At 37.7% G+C, this 25,432-nt stretch overlaps 2 protein-coding genes across 5 annotated transcripts in view; one reads left to right on the forward strand and one right to left on the reverse strand.

The window, feature by feature from the left end:
• Window positions 1-7,603, reverse strand: part of LOC128991457 (uncharacterized) — a 46,270-nt gene extending 38,667 nt beyond the window's left edge. For all 3 annotated transcript variants that reach the window (XR_008490652.1, XM_054414356.1, XM_054414355.1), the window contains exon 1: window positions 7,073-7,603. The gene's annotated coding sequence lies outside the window, so the exon portion shown is untranslated. The remainder of the gene's footprint in view (window positions 1-7,072) is intronic.
• A 1,652-nt stretch (window positions 7,604-9,255) lies between these two features.
• On the forward strand, window positions 9,256-24,561 carry LOC128993600 (protein-associating with the carboxyl-terminal domain of ezrin-like). 2 transcript variants are annotated; one of them, XM_054417588.1, is made up of 12 exons: window positions 9,256-9,506; window positions 15,122-15,307; window positions 16,024-16,209; window positions 16,904-16,995; window positions 17,373-17,536; window positions 17,914-18,103; window positions 18,498-18,637; window positions 19,442-19,620; window positions 20,419-20,559; window positions 20,765-20,831; window positions 21,700-21,815; window positions 22,458-24,561. In XM_054417588.1, the coding sequence occupies exons 2-12, from the start codon at window positions 15,128-15,130 to the stop codon at window positions 22,800-22,802; spliced, it is 1,800 nt and encodes a 599-aa protein (XP_054273563.1). In that variant the 5' UTR covers window positions 9,256-9,506; window positions 15,122-15,127; the 3' UTR covers window positions 22,803-24,561. The 2 variants fall into 2 exon arrangements, with proteins under 2 accessions (XP_054273563.1, XP_054273562.1); XM_054417587.1 differs by having other exon boundaries at window positions 9,256-9,502.
• The last annotated feature ends 871 nt before the right edge of the window (window positions 24,562-25,432 follow it).

Here is a 25,432-nt window from a genome sequence, read left to right on the forward strand (position 1 = left end):
ACATCCAATCAAGTCAAACTAACAACCAGTAGAAACACAACATCGATTCAAGTGAGATTTAAAAACAAATTAAAATCATCCTCTACAGTTTTTTGTTTCAAGAGTTTTGCCGGACGTAACGTGTGATGAGGTTCTGTCCTTCCTAAACTTTTAAGGTCCAACAGTTCCAAAGAAGGTTAGTTATGACACTTTTCAATGCACAGACCATCTTGGATGCTCCTAATTCATGTAAAGCCAAAGCCACTCGGGACAACATTAACCAACATAGACCATCCACTCATGTACCATCATCTCCATCATCTGACAACTTTAATGACTACCTCTTGAATAATTTCCGACCTACCTCTGTTAGAGCCTAACGCAGTTTACTACCTCTCCAACCTAATCCCAACTAACACCCTCAAAAATTGGAAAAAGGCGAGTGAGAAAGATCTGATCAAAATAGTATTAAGATTCAAGGATTCTTTTAGTCAGGATGTAAATTGAGTTTCAGGTAACATTCTCAAATCTGTAGCTATTTAAAATGATTACTGCCATTCTTGCTTTTTAGCTAACAGCTGCTTGACTGAAGGTGTATTTCCCGACAACCTGAAGATAGCCAAAACAACTCCTATCTACAAGAAAGGTGACCCTGCACAGCTTTCCAATTTTCAGTCGATATCAATTCTTCCTGTTTTTTCCAAGGCTTTGGAGGCAGTTATGAAACAACAATAACTTAGAGCGTGTAGGAATGTTTAGAGCGAGAAATTGTGATAGTTTAAGCTTGTATTGTTGTTACTTTGTTCTGAAATGTTTATTCTTGTTTTGTCCTTTGTATTTTGTTATTGTCAACTGATAGTCTTTTTCAAGAACAATAAGTAACTTGTTCAATGGTTCTCAACATGGGTTAAGAACTGGACGAACCACAACCTCTGCACTCCTTGCCTATTCAAGAACATCTCTGATGCCTTTGAATCTAATCCCCAAACAAGCAAACGCTGCTCCTCGCAGACAACACTTGGTCAAACTGCTAGGATTCTGGGTTGATTGCAAACTGAACTGGAACCACCATGTTGAGAAGGTATATGCGTTAGGCTACACAGAATACGATATCTAATCAGGAAGTTTAAGCACAAGATCACACGTCCCACCTTCTCATAATGTACCATGCATTGATCATTGATCCATAGTTATTTATTTTTTTACTACCAACAGTCCCAACAAACCAATACAATGAAGTTATGACATCAATTAGGTAGGTAATGGTTTGGTGGTGTGGGGTCATAGCCACACAATCCAGTGTGCTGCTCCTACTGCAGAAGAAGGCGCTTAGACTAATAACATCTTCCGGCCCTATCGACCACTGTCAGCCTAGGCTATTTTCAAAGAACTAGGCATTTTATCAGTCAATAGCCAGTAATATATTGCACACCTTAGTGCTTCTGAGGGATGACATAAATGACATCTCAACCAGAAATATGGAACACTAGGTTACTAACTTATGGGACCCAAAGAGCAAGTGGGATGCAAGTTACCTCACTTGTGTGTGGCTTAGCCACACACTTACTTAGGCCTAAGTTTATCTAAATAATTCATATCCATCACTCGCAGATATGCCTAATCATTTAACACACTACTGACAAGTATACGTACGGTACCCTAGAACCGAAGCAATTCAAATCTCTGCACTTCACCAGAGGGCTGCACTTTACTTTAACTTAGGTCCTACACTCATTCGAATGAAAATATCGATTGTTCCATTCGATATATCGTTTGGTTAACTCAGTTAGGTTAGGTTAACCTTACCTAACTAAATTGGTGTGAACCTGGCAATAACTCCAGCCATAAGTAGTGCGCGCGGCCAAAAAAATTTATTGCTGGCCGTTTTGCGGCAAAATACGTCCGCGAGCAATATTACCGATGATGCCAACAGATAGAGGACACTTTAACGGACACGACAGTATCAATATCATGTACCTGGGGAATAAGTTAAGGGGGGTAAAACCAGCAATAAGTTGTGCGCGCGCCCGAAAAAATCTATTGCTGGCCGTATTGCGGAGAAATACGTCCGCGAGCAATATTACCGATGATGCCAACAGATAGAGGACACTTTAACGGACACGACAGTATCAACATCATGTACCTGGAGGATAAAAAAGGGGGGTAAAACCAGCAATAAGTAGTGCGCGCTCCCGATAAAATCTATTGCCGGCCGTATTGCGGAAAAATACGTCCGCGAGCAATATTACCGATGATGCCAACAGATAGAGGACACTTTAACGGACACGACAGTATCAACATCATGTACCTGGGGGATAAGTTTAGGGGGGTATAACCAGCAATAAGTAGTGCGCGCGCCCGATAAAATCTATTGCCGGCCGTATTGCGGAAAAATACGTCCGCGAGCAATATTACCGATGATGCCAACAGATAGAGGACACTTTAACGGACACGACAGTATCAATATCATGTACCTGGGGGATAAGTTAAGGGGGGTAAAACCAGCAATAAGTTGTGCGCGCGCCCGAAAAAATCTATTGCTGGCCGTATTGCGGAGAAATACGTCCGCGAGCAATATTACCGATGATGCCAACAGATAGAGGACACTTTAACGGACACGACAGTATCAACATCATGTACCTGGGGGATAAGTTTAGGGGGGTATAACCAGCAATAAGTAGTGCGCGCGCCCGATAAAATCTATTGCCGGCCGTATAGCGGAAAAATACGTCCGCGAGCAATATTACCGATGATGCCAACAGATAGAGGACACTTTAACGGACACGACAGTATCAACATCATGTACCTGGGGGATAAGTTTAGGGGGGTATAACCAGCAATAAGTAGTGCGCGCGCCGGATAAAATCTATTGCAGGCCGTATTGCGGAAAAATACGTCCGCGAGCAATATTACCGATGATGCCAACAGATAGAGGACACTTTAACGGACACGACAGTATCAACATCATGTACCTGGGGGATAAATTTAGGGGGGTATAACCAGCAATAAGTAGTGCGCGCGCCGGATGAAATCTATTGCTGGCCGTATTGCGGAAAAATACGCCCGCGAGCAATATTAACGACGATGCCAACAGATAGAGGACACTTTAACGGACACGACAGTATCAATATCATGTACCTGGGGGATAAGTTAGGGGGGGTAAAACCAGCAATAAGTTGTGCGCGCGCCCGATGAAATCTATTGCTGGCCGTATTGCGCAGAAATATGTCCGCGAGCAATATTACCGATGATGTCAACAGATAGAGGACACTTTAACGGACACGACAGTATCAATATCATGTACCTTAGGGATAAGTAAAGGGGGGTATAACCAGCAATAAGTATTGCAATAAGTAGCGGCTAAGCGACTACATAGAACATAGCTACTGTGCACTGGTTCTAGTATAACAGACAATGATTAATGGTTAGTGCAGCAATGGTATAGCAATTGTTAGTACAGTTCTGAAATACAAACAAATGAAAGCGTGTTAGTAAAGAAGCCAGCAAAAAATTACAATCACTCTAATAAATCAACTATTTTCTTTTACTCCCATAAATCAAATATCTCACAGCTGAATTGCTGCTACAGTAACTATCTGTTACCCACGGGCTCCACCCCTGTTACTACAATAGTATTAATAAAACTATTGATTGGTTAAGTTAAGATGAAATAAACAAAACAGAATACAGTAATGGTAATGCAAACAAATAATAACAGCTGAGGTATTTTTAACATTAGGTAAATGGAAAGTTCCCTTTGGAAAGCAATTACGACCTTATAGGGCAGTTTATGAAATAATGAATAATTTTGCGCAAGGTTTCTCGTCATGACGAACATTTTAAGTATATGGTTTATGGGGGTGTGACTTGTAGTTTTCTCAAAAGTTCATGGGTACTTTTGACTTTATACATAGATTACAATAAACATTGACTACAAACTAAACACCACACATTATTTTAGGTAACACCGTGTTCTCACGGACCTACGCGATAACAAAACGAATTTGAAAAACCACCTTGCTGTCGACTCCCGCCCATCGATGTAGTTATTATACATCGATGCTCCCGCCTCGCCGTCGCCGACCCCGACTGCGACTCAGACCATAGACAAAACAGACTCACTGTCTAGTCTAGTGTCTAGTATCTCGGCTCGGCGAGCGCCGCGCACATCCAGCGCTGTACCCCGGCTGTACCCTGCGCAGGCGCGGGCGACTGATGCGCGGCCCGGCGGTGAACCACAAGATCAGCTGTTTCTGAACTAGTGTCATCTGCTAATTTGTTATGTTTATATTTTGGAACATAATTTCGGTGAATTGGCGAGGCGATTCTGCTAGTATGGTTTTAGTTTGATTATAAATATTATAAATACTAACTTAGTTACTTGTATAACTGTGTGGGAAGAGGTTTAACACCAGAAAACCTAGTACAGTATATATTAGTTACAGTTATTAGTTATTAGTTACAGTATATAATATTGCTCGCGGACGTATTTTTCCGCAATACGGCCTGCAATAGATTTTATCCGGCGCGCGCACTACTTATTGCTGGTTATACCCCCCTAAACTTATCCCCCAGGTACATGATGTTGATACTGTCGTGTCCGTTAAAGTGTCCTCTATCTGTTGGCATCATCGGTAATATTGCTCGCGGACGTATTTTTCCGCAATACGGCCGGCAATAGATTTTATCGGGCGTGCGCACTACTTATTGCTGGTTATACCCCCCTAAACTTATCCCCCAGGTACATGATGTTGATACTGTCGTGTCCGTTAAAGTGTCCTCTATCTGTTGGCATCATCGGTAATATTGCTCGCGGACGTATTTCTCCGCAATACGGCCAGCAATAGATTTTTTCGGGCGCGCGCACAACTTATTGCTGGTTTTACCCCCCTTAACTTATCCCCCAGGTACATGATATTGATACTGTCGTGTCCGTTAAAGTGTCCTCTATCTGTTGGCATCATCGGTAATATTGCTCGCGGACGTATTTTTCCGCAATACGGCCTGCAATAGATTTTATCCGGCGCGCGCACTACTTATTGCTGGTTATACCCCCCTAAACTTGTCCCCCAGGTACATGATGTTGATACTGTCGTGTCCGTTAAAGTGTCCTCTATCTGTTGGCATCATCGGTAATATTGCTCGCGGACGTATTTTTCCGCAATACGGCCGGCAATAGATTTTATCGGGCGTGCGCACTACTTATTGCTGGTTATACCCCCCTAAACTTATCCCCCAGGTACATGATGTTGATACTGTCGTGTCCGTTAAAGTGTCCTCTATCTGTTGGCATCATCGGTAATATTGCTCGCGGACGTATTTCTCCGCAATACGGCCAGCAATAGATTTTTTCGGGCGCGCGCACAACTTATTGCTGGTTTTACCCCCCTTAACTTATCCCCCAGGTACATGATATTGATACTGTCGTGTCCGTTAAAGTGTCCTCTATCTGTTGGCATCATCGGTAATATTGCTCGCGGACGTATTTTTCCGCAATACGGCCTGCAATAGATTTTATCCGGCGCGCGCACTACTTATTGCTGGTTATACCCCCCTAAACTTATCCCCCAGGTACATGATGTTGATACTGTCGTGTCCGTTAAAGTGTCCTCTATCTGTTGGCATCATCGGTAATATTGCTCGCGGACGTATTTTTCCGCAATACGGCCGGAAATAGATTTTATCGGGCGCGCGCACTACTTATTGCTGGTTATACCCCCCTAAACTTATCCCCCAGGTACATGATATTGATACTGTCGTGTCCGTTAAAGTGTCCTCTATCTGTTGGCATCATCGGTAATATTGCTCGCGGACGTATTTTTCCGCAATACGGCCGGAAATAGATTTTATCGGGCGCGCGCACTACTTATTGCTGGTTATACCCCCCTAAACTTATCCCCCAGGTACATGATATTGATACTGTCGTGTCCGTTAAAGTGTCCTCTATCTGTTGGCATCATCGGTAATATTGCTCGCGGACGTATTTTTCCGCAATACGGCCAGCAATAGATTTTATCCGGCGCGCGCACTACTTATTGCTGGTTATACCCCCCTAAACTTATCCCCCAGGTACATGATGTTGATACTGTCGTGTCCGTTAAAGTGTCCTCTATCTGTTGGCATCATCGGTAATATCGCTCGCGGACGTATTTTTCCGCAATACGGCCTGCAATAGATTTTATCCGGCGCGCGCACTACTTATTGCTGGTTATACCCCCCTAAACTTATCCCCCAGGTACATGATGTTGATACTGTCGTGTCCGTTAAAGTGTCCTCTATCTGTTGGCATCATCGGTAATATTGCTCGCGGACGTATTTTTCCGCAATACGGCCGGCAATAGATTTTATCGGGCGCGCGCACTACTTATTGCTGGTTATACCCCCCTAAACTTATCCCCCAGGTACATGATGTTGATACTGTCGTGTCCGTTAAAGTGTCCTCTATCTGTTGGCATTATCGGTAATATTGCTCGCGGACGTATTTCTCCGCAATACGGCCAGCAATAGATTTTTTCGGGCGCGCGCACAACTTATTGCTGGTTTTACCCCCCTTAACTTATTCCCCAGGTACATGATATTGATACTGTCGTGTCCGTTAAAGTGTCCTCTATCTGTTGGCATCATCGGTAATATTGCTCGCGGACGTATTTTGCCGCAAAACGGCCAGCAATAAATTTTTTTGGCCGTGCGCACTACTTATGGCTGGAGTTACTGCCAGGTTCACACAAGTCCTAACTAACAAAACGATATAACTTAACAAATAGGCCTAATTGATATATATCGATTGATATTTTCATTCGAATGAGTGTAGGACCTAAAGTAAAGTGCAGCCTGGGCTGTACTTGACAAAAGAAATAACTTAATTTTAACAAAGTTTCGGTAAAAAATCATTTAGTAGGCCTAGCCTAGTTCATAGTTAAAAATTTTCATAGGCCTAGCCTAATTTATGGTCTAACCCACATGTAGGGCTAGGCCTAGTCTAAGTTAATTTTAAATGTTGCATCATAAGTTTAGGCCTAAGTTTTAAGCTTGAGGCTAACTTAACTTAGCCTACCCATACAATTTAAGCTTGTGAAAATGTAAGTAAGCCTACCTGGAAAAGGGAGGTGTAAAATTAACCAAAACTTCGTTTGTTCATGTCAAACAGTTCTGTGGCGTCTATTAACCCCGACCCAGCATCTAAGAAAGCAAGGAAGGCCACGCTAAGACAGAACTGTCACCGATGACATTTTAGCCTACTTAATGGTTATTGAAATGAACAACTAGGTTAATCAGGGAATACGTAGATAATTGATAAAATGAATGCCTAGAGTCACTTGTCGTAGTTTGCTATTTGACAAATCGTTTAAAAAACGTAAAGAAGGAAATTGGCTAATAGGCTAGTTTTAGTTTCAGGATCACAAAAGCTATTATCTAGCCTAGTTCAGCTCAGCAAAACAAAGCCTCCTAATTTTAAGTTATTGGCTACAGTTCTGAAGGAACCTTAAAATTCAAATATAGCCTAATAAATGTTTGAGCTAGTACTGTAAATTATAAATTTGTTTCATGATTCGAACTGCAACACTGCGAGACTTGGCAAAACTTGACGAAACTATTAAACTAAACAAAACGTGAACCTGTTGTGAACGTGTGAAGTGAATTCACAAAGAATTGGATAGTGATTAGTGAATTGAATACACAAAACACAATACGAGACGAGGAAGAAGAAGAAACGAATGAACCATTGAACATTGAACACTCTTGGACTTTCTTTTCTTTATCTTAAACTTTTACTTTCTCTCTCTTCCTTCTTTTTCCCATTCTCTAAAAAAGCTGGTTTGGTTAAACTCCCATGTAACTATACTATTTTTAATTACTTTACTAGTAACACAACCAACCATTAGCAGAATGCTGCCATTTTTTATTCTATGGATGATTGGAGTCAACTACAATCATGACAACCACTAAAAATAAATTAAAATAATAAAAACTATTGCAAAAACCAACGGATATTTGTCAGAAAACAAAACCAAACTACAACTCAAAATCCCGAACCAAACCCAAAATACGTACCAATCATATACAAAAATAAAATATCAGAAAAAATTGGCAACGCTTCACGCTTCCAAAAAAGCCAGCTACACACCTGTATACCAAGTCAAAAATCACTACTATAACATTATACAACAGAAAAAAGTACAGAATCCCACCCAATAGAAAAAGAGAGGAGTATACAAAATAACCTGCGATTCCTAGTGTATCAAACAATACATTGGCTACCCAAACAGGCAATTTTCCTAGCGTTTTAAAGAGCACAACACAACACTACCTGCAAAAATTTTCACTTCGACAGTTTATCCCCCCGAAAACGCTAGGCACGAGTCCGGGATTGTTTTTCACTTTACTTAAGGCTAGACCTAGGGGTTGCAGCATTATCACTTATATAAAATCCATTGGGATTTGGCAAAGGCAGGGCAGACTGAAGAAAAAGCAATGCTTCTTGTTAACTATTAAATGCTGTTACATTTATTTAGTTCCTATCTAAAATGAAAATGCATTTTACCATAGATTAAACATACTCCTCAAGGGGTCTGACTTAGGGGAGGTACGAATGAGGCATTTAGTTCAAAATTCCTCCGCGAACAGCGCTGTAGTAGAGAGCACTTTGTCAATGAAGGTTTACTATTCGCAAAAATAGTTCTGTTCACAAAATAAAATTATAAATGCCTCAAATTCAATTTTATAATTTTTTTAATTATAAAATTAAACTATCATAACCTAACCGAACTAACCAAACTTGCTGATAATTAAATAATATAAAAAAGATTAGTAATAGAAAAAATAATTATGTTTATTAAATAAAACTAGAAATTGCTCAATTACAATTTTATAATGACTTAATAATAAAATTAAACTGTCATAACCGAACCAAACCAACCAAACTTGCTGATAATGAAAAAATCTGAGACAAAAAGTTAATGCTTCCAGCGAGATTCGAACCCGGGACCTTTTGCATGCCAGCCCGGTACGCTAACCACTAGACCACCGAAGCCGTTGTCCTCAAACCGTATTGTTACGGTAATAGCGTTCCCTCAGTTAATAAGAAGTCCACAGCTGTCATCGTAACCTCTTCCGTACCTCCCCTGAGTAAATACCCTCCTCAAGGATACTTGAGGAGTATGTTTAATCTATGATTTTACTCATAGCTCAGTGATTTTACTGCATTACTGCGGCCAGACGGTCGTTGAAAACGAAAAAAAACTAAATGAAAACAACAAGACAGCACAGACAAGTAAAGTGACAGACGACATTTCTTTCAATTAATTTCAAACCTTCACTTACTACTCTGCTAATTAATTGCTTTTTGCTTTAATAGCTGCTGATGCTGAGTTATTAGTAAAAATTAGTGATCGCTGAGGTTGAGTGAATTTTCAGAGGAGTGCAGAGTGCTCTGGACTGCTGGGCAGGTGACGAAACTGAAAGGTTAACTTCCCGTCCTGACATTTATATTTATGAACCAAGCGAAACTTCACTAAATAACTGTGTAGGTATTTGTTTATTCATATTCTCCTTCTCTTGTTAATGGTATGGGGTTCAGTTTCTTAACTGGGCTACGCTAGTATCGATAAATAATCGATATTTTTTTCTCTATCAATTACAAAATGAAACTGCCATAACCTAACCTATCTCGAATCAGGTAAAAACAATATTAAGGAAATCAAATATCCATGATCCAAAATCACTAGGCCTAGCCTATCATGAACTTGTCACTTATTTATTACTAGGCTAGGGCCTAAATATTGTAATAATGGTGTTAACCAAGTGCTTAAATAATATTCGATTGACATCAAATGTACAGAAAGGCATTATGCATACTGACAATAACACAATGTAATAATAGCAATATTATCAATATGTAAACTTATGAAAGTGTAGCGTTATTAACCTTACAAAACTCGTTTTGATTCTAATAAAATGTTTCACTCGGTACTTAAAAATGACTTACATTGAAAGTTCATCTCACGAATACTAGAAAAAACCCGGTATGGATCATAAATAACGTGGCCATACGTCCCGCTTTCGGCGGGACAGTCCCGCTTTACAACAAGTTGTCCCGCTGTCCCCACAATCGGCCGGGGGACGCCAAAATGTCCCGCTTTGGAGGTCAGGCGTTTGAAATATTCAATGGAATATGAAAATTCGCCTTTTCACACTAATGTTTAGTTCGTGTAAGAATACTAGTTAGTAATTTTAAGGAAAGCTGACGGAAACCAACCTATTAACCTATTTGGTTAACTGTACAAGTAGCACTTCATCGTTCATCCATCGATCGCGTGAACTCGACTATACAATATACTGTACTAGGCAACGATCGGCACTAGTACAATTTATTTCCGCGCGAGTGTTGAAGCGCTGTAGGCTACTACGGCCTCAAAAGACGCATGTTGTCAGTAAACTAAACTGTCAAGTTGTTTGTGTACCTTAACCTCTAACTTTACATTCGGTGCAAGTTTGTTTGTGATTTGACTATTGTAGGTCTACGGTTTAATTACTGTTGCATTAGATAATGCCCAAACGGAAGTGCACATTTAATAGTGAATTACAATCGAAATATCCGTTTATTAAACTTAAGTTTGAGACGAACAAAAGTGATGTAGTCTGTGAGAAGTGTTGTACTGAGTTTAGCGTTGCTCATGGAGGAGCTAATGATATTGATAAACACCTAAAGTCAAACAAACATGTTGCTTCTGACCATGCTGCGTGCTCGAGCAAAACTATATCTTCATTTTTCAAAAGCAACGTCCCGAACAAAAAAGACCTGGACGTCTCAGCGGCTGAGGGTGCCTGGGCCTACCACACCGTACGTGAGAACCACAGCTTCCGCTCCAACGACTGCGCATCCAAGGTAATAAATACTTGTTTTGAACCAAAGTTCCACTGTGCTAAGACCAAGACACAGGCTATAGTTACACAAGTTATTGCCCCATTAGCTCAGGCTGAGCTTAAAAAGGATCTGACTAGTTGCAACTATGTTTGTATAATGACAGACTCATCCAATCATGGTTCACAAAAAATGTTTCCTGTTGTAGTACGCTATTTTGATAAATTTAGCGGCATTAAAGTAAAGGTTTTAGATTTGCAATCCCTCCCCGGAGAAACATCAGATATTATTGTCAATTATTTGAAGGACGTGCTGCAAGAACATCAATTAACACAAAAAGTAATTTCATTCAGCGGGGATAACACCAATACAAATTTTGGTGGTGCAGCTAGAAAGGGGAAAGAAAATGTTTAGGCCTATTTCAAACTAAAAGGTTTTTTAGGCAGAGATATTGTAGGCATTGGATGTGCAGCACATATAGTGCATAACGCCATACTAAGTGCATCAGATTGTTTGCCAGTAGATGTAGAGGTTATTGTCGTTAAAGTGTATTCATTTTTCTATCTGTACACAGTAAGGGTGGAAGCTTTCAAAGAAATATGTGATTCGGTCGACATTGAGTACCACAAAATGTTGGGATACAGCAAGACTCGCTGGCTTGCTTTAATGCCAGCAGTTGAAAGAATTTTGAAGCTTTTTGTGCCACTTAAAGAGTACTTTCTTAACCAGCCGAAATGTCCTGAGATCCTGAGGAAGTTTTTTGGAAACCCACATTCAGAAGTATGGGTTTATTTCATACATAGCCAAGCAGCTACGTTTCAACAAACTGTTTCAAATGTAGAAGGTGACAAGGTCTCAGCAATCGAGGTAACTGTTCAAGTAAAAATCTTGAAGGAAAATCTCAAACAGAAGGCCGTGAACAAATTTGTTCCACACATAGTTCGCAATTTGATGACGAAATGTTGCTCAGAAGAAGAAAAACAAAGTATCACTAACACCTTTGTTTCGTTTTACGAGACATCACTGCAGTATTTAGATCAATGGACTGTCCATTTTCAAAACTTGGAGATATTTCAATGGGTGATGTTGAAGAACACTCCAAAGTGGGAGGACATCCAACCGTCAGTTGACTATTTAATTAAGAATAAGTATTTTCCACCAGATTGTGATACTAAAGTATTCGATGAAATTGGGTATGTGTTGAAATATGTTGAAAGCAATGTTGCTAATTGGAACGAAGAACAAGTTGAAACAGATTCAAGATGGTCTAAGATCTTCACGCACTTTAAAGATAACTCAATAAACTGCGAATACGCAAGTAAAATTGTGGAATATGTGTTGACTCTCCCAGGGAGCAATGCATCTGTTGAAAGAGTATTTTCATCAATGACAAAAGTGTGGACATCTGAAAAAACTCAACTTTCTGTCAATGTTTTAAAATCGATTCTTCAAACAAAATTTAATTTCAATTTGAGTTGTCAGGACTTTTATGCAATGTTACGATCATCTCCAAAAGCGTTGCAACAAATAGCCTCCAGTGACAAATATACCACTAAACTCTGAGATCAAGTAGACTGAGCTACGGTTTGAGCAAATATTTAATTAAGTTAAGTGGTTCCCTTGTGTCGTTTACCGTAGTGTGTTTACGTTTGCTAAGAAAAACTAAGATGCAAATAATTATTCAATTTGAGCTAGTATTCATTTACAGTATTATTTGTTATGTTTTTGTAATGTAATGTCAATGGTTATTTTATTATTAAGGATGATTTTGTGAATTTCTTGCACTGTAAATTAATAAATGGCAAACTTTTTATTGAGATTCTCATTGTCAATCCATTTGTTGGATGTTAAGGATAAAGTTGGTTAACATTTACATAGTGGAATAATAATTTACAAATGTTTATTTGGTGATTAGAATTGAACACCAAGATTAAACTTGATGATTTTTGCAGGCCTACCAATTAAACTGAGCATTTATTGGTGTATTAGGATATTTACTTTTGAATAAAATGTTATATAGGGATAACAATGCATTTTTTTACTGTATGAATATTATAAAAAATTACATTAAAAACTGTCCATGTTACTTTTTATTAGTTATTCCCGAATCCCGATGACATCCATCCGTCATTTGTAAATTCAGTTCCTTTGCTCATTTCCCGCTGTTAGGGTGCACTTGGTGAAGCTATCCACTTTGACTTTTGAGGATATTTCGAAGTAAAGATATGTTCCGTCCAATGAACTAATTTAAATTCATGTTTAAACACCTTAAACAAATAGGTTAAATATAGTAAAAACTCAAATAAAAATCAAATTATGATTTAAAAAATATCACGTCTAGATTGCATAAAAACGCTAGTTTACACCTATTATTTTTCAAAATTTTTCCGGGGGAGGACCCGGACCCCCCTCTTTGGCTGGGGGGTATTCCATCCCCCCCAGACCCCCCGGCAAGGTTTGTCCCGCTTTGAACTCCAAAATATATGGTCACGTTAATCATAAACATAAACAAAATGACGTTGTTGGCCCGAATCCTATACTAATAGCATTGAACATATGTTTTAGCAGTTCCATTTAACCAATGTTAAATCATGTTTATTTTCGGGCCAAAAACGTCATTTGTTGATGTTTATGATCCATACCGGTATTTTTCTAGTAATCGTGGTTTATCTATAGGCTAATTTTTTTGGGACAAAATGTAAATATAGACAACATAAGATTGTTATTAATACACTATTTTCATGATTCGTATTTCTAATTCCCTAACTCCATAAAAGTTAAACTTTAATTTGAGGATACACATAAAATTAAAGATTAATTTTTTTTAAGGCTACACTTAGTCTACGTCCTACACTCATTGGAATCGATATATCGATTATTTCATTCGATTTATCAAGTTTGGTTAGAGAGGTTAACCTAACCGAACGAAGTAATCGATATATCAAATAATCTATATATCAATGTGTTCATGTTCAATGAGTGTAGGACGAAAACTAAAGTGCAGCCAACATTTTGAAATATTAGACTTTTTCTGTTTGTCTAGTTTAAAATATTTTTGTTAGTTTGATATATTTTAATAGCCGGTGTTAAATAAAGGCTTACCTCATACTACAGATTGAGACATGGCCGGGCAGAGGGGGCATGGTACATTACAGTTTACAGGCCCGCAGCCTGGTTATCTTTGAGGTACAGTTTATTTTAATTGAAGTACGAAATAGGTACTAAATAGTAGCATAGCTTATAACTACAAGTTTACGACATGGCCGGGCTGAGGGGTCATTGACCTGTACAGTTTAAGCTTGGTAGCTTAGTTTTCTTAGAGGTACAAATTATATTGATGGAGGTACAAAATAGTGCGAAATAAGTACTAAATGATGGTATACGTATTAGGATCAAATTTGAAAATGTCTGGGCCAGCGTTTCACTGGCCTGGAATCCTAAATTAATTAGTTATCCGGTACCGAGTGGGGTACTAATTTTTCGTTTGTTGGTACTATATAGTAGGCTACAAAATAGGTACTAAATATTAGCACAATTCTTATGTAGGCTACTGATTCCGTCATGGCCGGGCAAGTGACATGGACTTCTATAGCTCTAACCCACTCGTCTTATTTACGCGGACCTTCTAGAGGGAAGTGAAATAATTGTATATACTCCTAAGTTTTTAATGCTTTTGGCATTTTTACACCCTGGCATGACACACTTATAAGGCATAACACTGTGTCACTACGAATACCATATTGTCTCTAATTGTGTAAAACAAACAGGTTAATCACCGGTGATGCGCCGTCTATAAGTGCAAAATGTTGGACTTTCACTCATGATCTGTATACAAGATAGCACGTGACTTTTAATTGTATTTAAGTCATATGTTTATGATTATATTTGGCTATTCCCTTTGTGTTTTTCCCTGATTGATTTGATTTGATTTGATTCAATTAAACACTAGTTTTCTATTCTGTCTAAATTTAATTTGATATTCATGAGTTTTAGAGTCAATTCCACATTTAATATGCTCTCCCCTTTGTAAACTAATGGCAGGAGCCGACTGGACTATGCCTCGGATGCGACGTTGCCAGATTTCACTCGCCGCGGCCTTATACTAGAGATGGCTATGATCAAACACAATAGGACCTAACTAATAATTTTTTTTGTAGACCTTAAACCTACGTTAATTTGCGCAACACATTACAAGTTAAAAAAACTTCAATAGGCCTATAAAATATGTTAATCTCCAAATCTTAATTAGGCATATCTTACTTCTAGGAATTTTTGTTTCAGCTGACTATGGGCAATGAAAAGAGTCAACCAGCCGGCCTAACCATAGATGAAACTCCAACTGAAGTTACGGATGGCTGGAGTTTGCATGGAGCCACTTATGCAGTCGGAAGTGTTCCCAAAATATCTGTATTTGTTTCAACATGCCCTGTGTCATCAGAGAGTTCACATCTAGAGAAATTCACAAAGGTTTATTTCAAATCCTTAACTCCATTTACCATTTACCATTGAAGCCGTCCTCATAGAAAGGGGAATCCTCAATTTCTTGTGTGAATTTGTATGTGTGTGAGAGTGTACTTGAGCATTGCTTTCCTATTTATTGTTTAGGCTATATTTGTGTTCGTCAATTCAGTTAGGTATTTTTAATGGTTGTTTAATAAGGTATTGGTAGGCCTATTGTTTGAATTGTTTTTTAAAAGTTTTATTTTCACTTGTTTCTTTGACTTTTTTTGGCAAAAGATTTAAACATTTTGATCCCCATGTTGTTTGGAGTTTTACTAGTTCTATTCAGCCTATGATAGGCTAAGTCAAGGTTTGTTTTGTGGGGTTTTATGTGGATTCGTGAATGTAATTAATTTAGATTGGGAAGGTAAAGTTTAGGTTATAATGAAACTACTTCTTAATTTTACCAATTATTAATTTTAGTTTAGAAATACATGTTTTTAAATTTTAACTAAGTAAAATGCTGTAAAATCCAAACACGACACCAATATTTTTGGCCACTGATAAACTTAGGCATCCAGATAGTGTCGCAATGGACCAGGATTCAAATTTTATCAGCGCGAGCTGTTTGAATTGTTAGCTGCAATTCAGTATTTTCTAAGAAATCATAATTTAGGCTATACAATGTTATAATTGCATACACTTTGTTCTCTTGCAACTATTTCATTCAAAGCACTTTACAGAATGTGATGGTCTACAGACATCCTTGTATTCTGAAGTATGTCTCCCACTGGCGCAAGGGCTCCAAGTTCCATCTAGCCACTGAGCAAGTTCAGCCTCTCGCTCAAGTTCTTCCGTCTCAAACCTCATTGCAGATCTGCGTGGGTCTCCAGAGTGTATTGAAGGCGTTGGTGTTCCTTCACGAATCTGTGAGTAGTTCGGTTTCTCTAATGATTAACTGCGCACTCTTTTTAATCAGACGCAATAATTTTTTCCTTTTTATTCGTGTTACAAGTAAGTGGTTAAACTCCTCACATGTTTGTAAATACCTACCGAGGAGATCAAATTCCCCTCACACACCGAAGACTGAGAAACTAACCTAGACTAAAAACACACTCAATATTTTAAAACCAACTTTTCCCATCCAAACCTAGTGAAAATAGAACATGGATAGGATATAAAACAGTATAAACCGAACAATATAATGATGAAATCATAAAGTGTAAAATCATATTTTTATCCGAGTCCAGTTTGTGGAAATATTGTTTTAAGTTTTTATTAAATAGGGAAAAAATGTTCTCAAACAAATGTATAAATTGTATAGCCTACATACCTGAAGCTCAGTTCACCGTTAACTTTAAACTGTTGAGGAATTGTAAATATTTAAACTATTAGTTATTATCGATTAATTCAATTAGAGGGAAAACATAGTGGAATTGTTTTCTTTAAAGATACATTTCCAAATATGCTTAGGCCTACTGTGTATTCTTTTCCTGATTTTGGCTGCACAAAATGAAGGGGGAGGAGAGAAGTGGAGTAATGTCGGATGGAACGGAGAATTGTAACTCTGCAGGTTTTAGATCCAGTATTTCAAGTTTGACTAGTAACATGGCTGGTTTCCAGGGAACTGCTTCTCACAATAACGTTTGTCGTGCGTCCGTCTACGTCACCCAGGGAGGCTCATGGAAACTCGGAGGTCTAGAATATCTTTGCAGGTTAGTGAACTGTTTTATCTTCTTTACAAAGAATTTACATCTACTTTAAGATCGTAGGATTGAATGGATTTGAATAATATCTCGTATGAGCCGTGTAGCTGAGTGGTTATGGCACTTGTCTTGCAGAATGGTTGCTGGTTCGATTCTGAAAAGTCAAGAGTTTTGTAATTGTTTGAAACTCTAGGGACCACGTTGTCCTAGACCATTGGGCTTTTGATCAGTGATCTTGGAAAATGAACCAAACTAGGGAATTGACTGTGCTTAAATTTTATGTGTTGGTAGATTATACACAAAAACCTCCTTTGTTTTCTGATGTTATGGATATTACTCGCAAGCACATTCCTAGAATCATCATAAGCAATAAAATCTGTTACCAGATTTAACGAGATGAGCAGCCGCTATCTAGAAGAGACAAGAACTCGCCGTTACGACCCGTCAGTTGCGGCCAATGAGAGTGAATCACTTCCACAACCCGTGTCAGCTGTGGACGCGTACGCCTTCGGAGTTCTGGCGTCGGAAGTGCTGATCAACAAGAATCCAGGTAGGTTTGATTTTAGGTCCACCTAAAAGAAGAAAAAAACTGTAGGCTAAACATTGGACAGATAGATTTTTTGTCAGTAAAAAAATCAGGCATTTTACTACGAATTTTTTGTACTCGTCCTCACTGTTGGTATCTAGACCTACCAAAAGCTTGTTTTGGGAAAAAATATATTTTTCATTTTTGTACTCATAATATGTGGGAAGAACATGAAAAAAGTAGGCATAATTTAATCAGTGATCAATCCTTGAAGTTCAAGTAATGGCTAATACTACTTTCGTTTCCTCTATGTACTGATTCTTGTAACAGTGCAATTTTGACTGACAATGTCACCTGTTTAAGAGCTACGTTATTATGACTAACGAGATGTTTATTTGTAGATGAGGTGCCAGGAATGCCAGACTTTCTGGAGCTATGTAAGAAGCAACTTCAGAGTCCAAACTGCGAAGTTCGTCCCTCTCTCTCCTCCCTGCTCTCCCATCCCTTCTTTTCCCACGAGTTCCTCTCCATACATAACTTCCTGGTGGATCTCCCCATCAAGAAAGAAGAAGAAAAACAGGACTTCTTCAGGTTTGTGTGACATTGTGTTTGGTATTCTCCATGATCCATCGATGATTTTTAAAAGGTCACATTACCAATTATCTGCTTTTAATTATCACCACGTTTTTATTGAAGCCATACATAGCAGTATCGAGATTGTGTTGGATTTCTGACTGGAAGAATCATGAAAAAAGGTCACTCTGAAAGTACTTTTTAGTATTTTTAAGCTAAAGAAATTGGCAATTGAAATGAAAATAATATTACTGCCATTGAATTTTGTTTGATATTTTACTTAATTAATTTGTCTAAATATAACAAATTACTGCCAAACTATGATCCAAATTTAAGATGTTCTAGAGTTGGGTATTGTTAGTTTACAATAACATATTTTACGGCCTCTGACACGTTTTGGTGGTAATTGCAGGAACCTATCACAGAAGCTGAACAGTTTCCCGGAGGAGACCGTAGCTAGTCAGCTGGGCTCACTGTTGTTGTCTCGGATGGTTCTGCTCGACTCCACGGCCCAGGCGTTCCTACTGCCACAGGTGTTTGTACCACGGAGAGGTAGGTTAGGTTCAAAAACACCGCCATCTTTGAATTGGGCAAGATTCCACTTGAACCTAGAAACTGTACAAAGAAAGCATGTTTAGCACCTAAATAAACTTCACAATCATTTCCACTGTTGCTATCACTTCATGGAATATCCTGTCCAAAACTATTTAAAAGTAAATTCAAAAAGTGAGGATATTCATATCCTGTAAACATCTTAATTCGTAATGATACTGCTACTGTTAAAAAAGATCCATAAAAAAGATCCATAAAAGATTTTTATGTCACTTGTATAAATTCAACAATGACCTCGGTAATTTTGAAATAACAAGTTAAGAGAGCCATCAAGACATTGGGATTAGGCTTTTTATTTTGTAGAAGATAAATATGTAGAAATATATTTTAAAAAGGAACAAAAAACAAAAACATGTATATTCTGTTAAGTATTACATCAGAACCAATTATTTATTTGAATTTCAGTGTTGGTGTTAGTTAATCTTGTTTAAATGTTTGTTTGGGACATTTTCCAATCACAATGGTAAAATACAATACGTAACGTTTCGGGGTCTGAAATCTGATCTTGTCCTCTGGTGATAGAAGCAAAGTCTTTTGAATTTCCTGCTTCCATATCTGCCTCCACAAACTTTCTTCCTTCCACAAGTTCTCTTAGTTCCTGATTTTCTCCCTCCATTGCCCTTAATCAGTTGAACAAATCCAGTCAAATTTGCATTAAAATGATAGATTGAAGGTTTGTAGCAAGAAGTTTATGTACTATCCTTTTTTCAATGTTTTATATCTTTGGTTATTTGAATCTTATAGAGGACAGCAGTGAGAACGGTTTGTTCACTGAGAACACATTCAAGACACACATGGTACCACGACTTCTGCCGCTGTTCTGTGTGCGAGATGTCCAGATCAGGCTCATCCTACTGTCTTACTTCCAATCCTACTGCGCTCTCTTCTCACAAGTCCAATTGCAGACTAGAATACTTCCAGAGGTAAGTTATCTTTTTTTTATTCTTCTGTTTATTCGTAGATGTCAACTAGGTTTTACTATCTTCCCCTTCCTCACTTCCTCTTCCTATGCCATTTGCTTCCTCACTCAACATATATCTTCCCCCTTTTATCCGTCTTATAAGTGTTACTCTCATTTTCCTTCCTCTATCACTATCAGCTTCAGTTTCCTAGGAATTGTCTCTTGCTATCTTCTTCTCACAAGTCCAAACCGTCTTGGTCATACCTTCTCCACGTTCCCTACTAAGCTGTTTTTCAATTGTTTCTGATATTCAATTCCTAACTCCATCCCCTCTATTTATACTTGTAATAAACCTCAAAAATCTTAACCAGCTTCTATTTTTCTCCATTCTCTTCTCTAAAAATTCTGTTCTTCTTAACAACAAGTAGCTGAGGGCCTGTAACTTTGTCATTTTCGTTGGCACCGCATTATGGTATAAGTGATTCCCACTTTGGTAGAGACCTACTCCTCTATTCATACAGCCTTTAATGGGAGGTTTCCTTATCTCTGTTTGTTAGTTAGCCTTAAAAGATATGAAATGTTAAAGTGTGAACAGTAATGTGACGGGGTGTATTCTTGAACACATCCTTCCTTCACAAGAAAAATTTCATAAGATAACAATTATTAAAAACCAGCCGAACATCATGGTTATGAGAAGTTTCTAGTTGGATGTAGATGTGTAATCGTCTGGTACGGTTAGGGGGTAGCACTCCAAATAAAGTGTTTATCTCAAACATCATAGTTTAAGGTGTTGTAACATTAACTTCTTTGCTATTTCTAGTTGCTGGTAGGCATCAAGGATGTCAACGACAGTGTCGTCTGTTCCACTCTTCGAGCCCTTGCTGAGCTGGTGCCAGTCTTGGGCGGTGCTGTTGTGATTGGAGGAAAGCGAGCGAAACTGTTTGCAGATGGCCGGCCAAAGGTAACAACAAATGAAACACTATAGTCTCAATTCAAGGTTACAGATCTCAAAAACTGTAAGAACCTTTTTAGTGTCATCTTGCTTGTAGAAATCCACACTACCTATTGAAAAAAATCATATAATAAAATATAATTATTTTTCTATTCAATATACAACAATACCAAAACAAAATGGACTGAATTACAATTTTATTTTGATGTTTCAGACTGTAAAACCCTCAACAAAACACCAGCAGAGTAAAGACTTTAAAGAAGATCCTTCTCAATTCCTTGGTTAGTATATTAGTAGGATCTATTTATAACTTAATTTAACTAGTCTGGTTACGGGTATAAAAAGTAGCTCAATCAATACCTCGCCAGCTTATCTGCCTACTCGGAACCTCCATGCCTTGGTCTCAGGAACACAGTGGACACTGAATCTATTACTCTGATCAAGTTAATTTAGACTCTTCCGACAGTTCCATATCATCTAGGATCAGTTAAGTGATGAGCTAAGAGCTCCTGGCTGCTTGGCTATCTGATAAGATAACAAGTGCCTCCTCAGTACAGTAGAACACCATTAATACGACCTCGGCTAGTTTGACTCATCGCTTAATACAACTGTGCAATCGATAGTCGTGGGGGGGGGGGGGGGGGGGTGACAATGTTATTACAGTAATATCATGAGCATTAAGTGGACATCATTACCATCTCCCACAACCAAGGCAAAAACTTATTTATCTTCTGCAGTCATCAAAAAATCATGTTTATACTGAGCATATATCCCAAACTCGTGGGGATATCATCATCGCCTCCTGCAATCAAGGCAAAATCCGTAACTGCTCCTTAGATACCTTATTACTGTTCCGGTCAAGGTCCCGGTCTCACAAGGACTGATTAGAGGAGTTTTAATGCAGTTTTAAAGAATATAATATGTCTATTTCCTCTATCCTAAGTAAAGCCTCCTTCACTTCTGACACACTTCCCTCCAACCATAGAAGGTGTCAGGTCCAAGATTACCTCTAAGGCTGGAGTTGCACAGGATCTGGCTCCTGCAGTGATGATACATCCTCTGCACACTCTTCAAAGATATTGTGTTCTCAAACCTGGCTCTACCAGCCAGTCTAATATGTCTAATGTCTAACGTACTGTTTCTTCACAGAAGAGGGCGCCGTTGAGGGAGAACTGCCGGAGAGACCGTCACCGGACGGAGGGGAGTACGTCCCAACCCCCTCCCCTAGCGAGGAAGAGGAAACCTGGCCAGACTGGGACTATAAGGTATGTTTGTTGTGGGATCCATAATTTATTCTAGGGTACAGTCGGTCGCTGTTAACTCTACATAAGCTTGATGGGGTTGTCATCAAAATATCAAGTAAAATAGTAATAACTACAGACCAAAAATGTAGTAAATATTTAAATTATATTGAGCACTGGTTACTCTACCAAACATCAACTAATTAAATTAAATGTTTAGTGTGAAGCATTTTTTTTATTAATATCAAATTAATTTACATTATTCCTAATCTAGCTCTCAGGCCTTACTGTGTAAATTTTTCTTTACTCTGAAGAAAAACAAAGCATTTCTTTTTGGTGATTCGGTGGCTCAGTCAGTAGTGTCGCGGACTTCGGGCTCAAGGCAGCGTTGTCGTGGGTTCAGATCCTCGTCACTACTTTTTATCAGTACAGATCGCCCTTGTACTGTAACGGCTCACTCCTTGCTTTGTTGGATACGTTCCACGCACAGATCTGTAGTCTAGTAGGACAGGCAAATGTAAGGTTAAAATAGGCTTCTAACCTTAAAAAAATTATCAAAGGTATTTTCATTGTTTTTTTTTCTATCTTTCCAAAGAGTGTTGTTTACCATTACATATTGTTTCCTCTCCTGATTACACTTTACCTTGTAATCTATGTAATTTTTAGACCAACCCGACTGCAGCAGAACCAAGTTTTACCCTCACCATGGCTGAAGAAGAAAGCAAAAGTGAAAGCACAGAAATGCAAAGTGCTGCAAAAGACAAAAAGGACGTAAAAGGCGGAATCAACTCTTTGGAACTAAGAATAAAACCGAAAGTTAAGGACGAATTTGAAGACATTTTCCGTGACATGGAGCCTGTGATCTCTAAACCCCAAGTAGTCCATGTGACTGAAGCAGCCAAAGTGACGGATAAGTTCGCCCCTTCCACCGACCTCGAGGCGGACGGCTGGGGCGAAGATTTTGATGCTTGGGACGACATCGACAACGACAACCAAATATCCGTTAGCTAAGACATAAGTGTAAACTCTAGTATCTAATTTTTCTATACCATGTAAGTATTGTCGATTAAAGCATTTATTAGGACATTTTATTAACTGATCATTTTACAGGATCGGTTTAGTTGTATTTTAAAATGTTTAATTTAGATTGGACAATTTTTGAATAACACTCCAAGAGCGAGAACTTAAGACAGGTGTTGCTGTGTTCAAAAAAGTAAAACCAGCTACAAATATAAGTATTACGTAGTTTACGTTTAACTTTGTCAGGGATTCTCATGCAATAAAACAATACAGCTCAAAATTAACTAATTCACATCACTTTTTAGACACAACGTTCATTTCTCAGAACAACAATTACCAAATATAGAGGTTTAAACAAATCGTTTAGTTAATTTTACTCCAGTGGCTTTTGTTATGTAAGAATCGCAAACACTTTAAAACTAAAGTAGTCCAAATGCTTAAAATTGTTATTGGTTTATTAGTGTAAAGTGTTTGGCATTGACCAATATGTAGATATGGCCTCTTGCACCTAAGTCTAAAGATGCTATCCACTAGCAACACATTCCAAATGTTGAATATCGTCCACATTGTTTTTTCCACACACATCACTTTTTAATATTATTTTGTATTTTATCGTGAATAACCAGTTGAAACAAGTTATTAAAATTGTATGAAACCCACAGAGTTTTTAAGAATAAGTAAAACTCTGATAATGTTACAAGAAAAAGTAAACGTACATCAATTGACTGATTTCACAAACACTCATTTATAATCTCGTAAATTTACTAAAATTAAAAACCATCGGGAAAATGTGTTAGTTCCTACAAGTTTGTACATAGTTTAAGGTTAATTAATAATTCTGCAACGTATGGCGTACAAGCCAAGGTTTTAAGTATTGATGTTGGAATGGCAGGGTTGTGTCAGAATAAAGACATCCTGGTACAAGAAACATATATATACATCATTACAGTACTTGCTAACTATTGTGAATGAATTGTGTAATTGTATTTGTATTTCTTGTACCAGAATTGACTCATTCCCATTCAGATAAGCTTACCATCTCACCAATAATACTTAAAATGTGTACATAGGTGTGTTATAATTTAATCCATTGTCAAATACTTTTGTTTTATAATCAATGAGTCTATTGTATATCTACAGGTGTAATTGTATTCTGCATATTATACACATTTGGAATTGTAATGTATTTGTATTGTATAGTTACAATGTTACAAATTATGAATTCTATTAAAATAAAATGTATATATATTTTGAGTCTAAGGTGATTTCTTCTAAAGAATTTTATAACTTGTCTCTGCAAATATAGAAGAATACTTTTAGGTGGTGCATCCATTTGTCTTTCTAAACTCTGCAATATTTTTTAAGTGCTAATTTCCGAGCAAATTTGCAGGATTTGATAAAAAGTTATTGGACCATAAAAATCCAAGGTTGGGATTGGATAATTGAGGTACATAAATTATGAGACTTTTTATTCCTTATTTTCTGTATTTGAGAAGTTTCAACTAACGATAAATATGTTTTGAAACACTGACGACAAATCACATAAAAGTGTTGTAACTAAAAATAAAAGTTGTTGGATTGTGGTTTATGTGTCATTTATGGAATGACAAAATAAAAGTGCCGCAAGTGTTTTAACATTGTTTTAGTTGGTTGCCCATTGGAAGTATTTTTTCCATGTAATTAGGGTAGAAAACTCTTCCCCTAAGAGCTGAACTTTCTCTTTAAAAATGTATATGGACCTAGCATAATGTTTCTGTTAAATTTAAAAGAATATGTTATTTTCATTGTTGTTTTGATATTCTATTTTATATATTTGTTATTTATATGAAACTGTTATTTTTTCTCTTGAGAGTAAAGGATTAAGGCTGTTTGGCTTTTTTATTGAACCGATTTTTAAATCTGTATATTAAGATGTTTTGGTTACTTAACGAAAGAATGTTCAATAATTTGACAATGAATTGAAAAGGATTACTTGACTCATGTAATTCTAGAAATATTAGAAGACCATATGATTTTATCTATAAACCGGCTGCACAGAACACTTCTGTGTTTATTTGTAAATTCTTTTTCATCACTCTGTATTCGAAAATAGCCCATTTCCATACAGCTGAGATCTTCAAAAATCTTCAATTTCCATACACCAAAAACAAATAGTGATCAGCTGACTAATCCTGACATAAACATTACTTTCACTACACAAACAATACTTTGCCTGACATCAACAAAGTTACAATCAGCTGATTTATGCACTAAAATTAATTGTATAGCATTTGTTTGGATTAGAAAAATGAACATATTACAAAATATCAGATATTTATTTTTTATTTTGATGAAGTAGTTTTTTCATCGTGATAAAAAGTATTGTTCAATACTCGTCACGAAAGTCCCATTTCGGGGCTTGATAGTGTTTCCCATACTCGTCGATCTCGTGACTACTAGCGAAATATACTATTGCCTTAAAAAGCTTTTTAAGAATTTTGGAAATCTCATGAGTTTTCTCATGAAAATTTGTTTTTACTATATTGTGAATTGACGGCAATAACCAGAACTGGTGCTGACTTTAATTTGTGGCTCATTATTTGTTAAGTAGGCAGCTGTGTCCTAATTGCTTTAATTACTGA

The sequence above is a fragment of the Macrosteles quadrilineatus genome, unplaced genomic scaffold (genome assembly GCF_028750875.1).
Source record: "Macrosteles quadrilineatus isolate MER2022 unplaced genomic scaffold, UCM_ALF_1.0 Scaffold_4__1_contigs__length_99947679, whole genome shotgun sequence".
NCBI lineage: Eukaryota > Metazoa > Arthropoda > Insecta > Hemiptera > Cicadellidae > Macrosteles > Macrosteles quadrilineatus.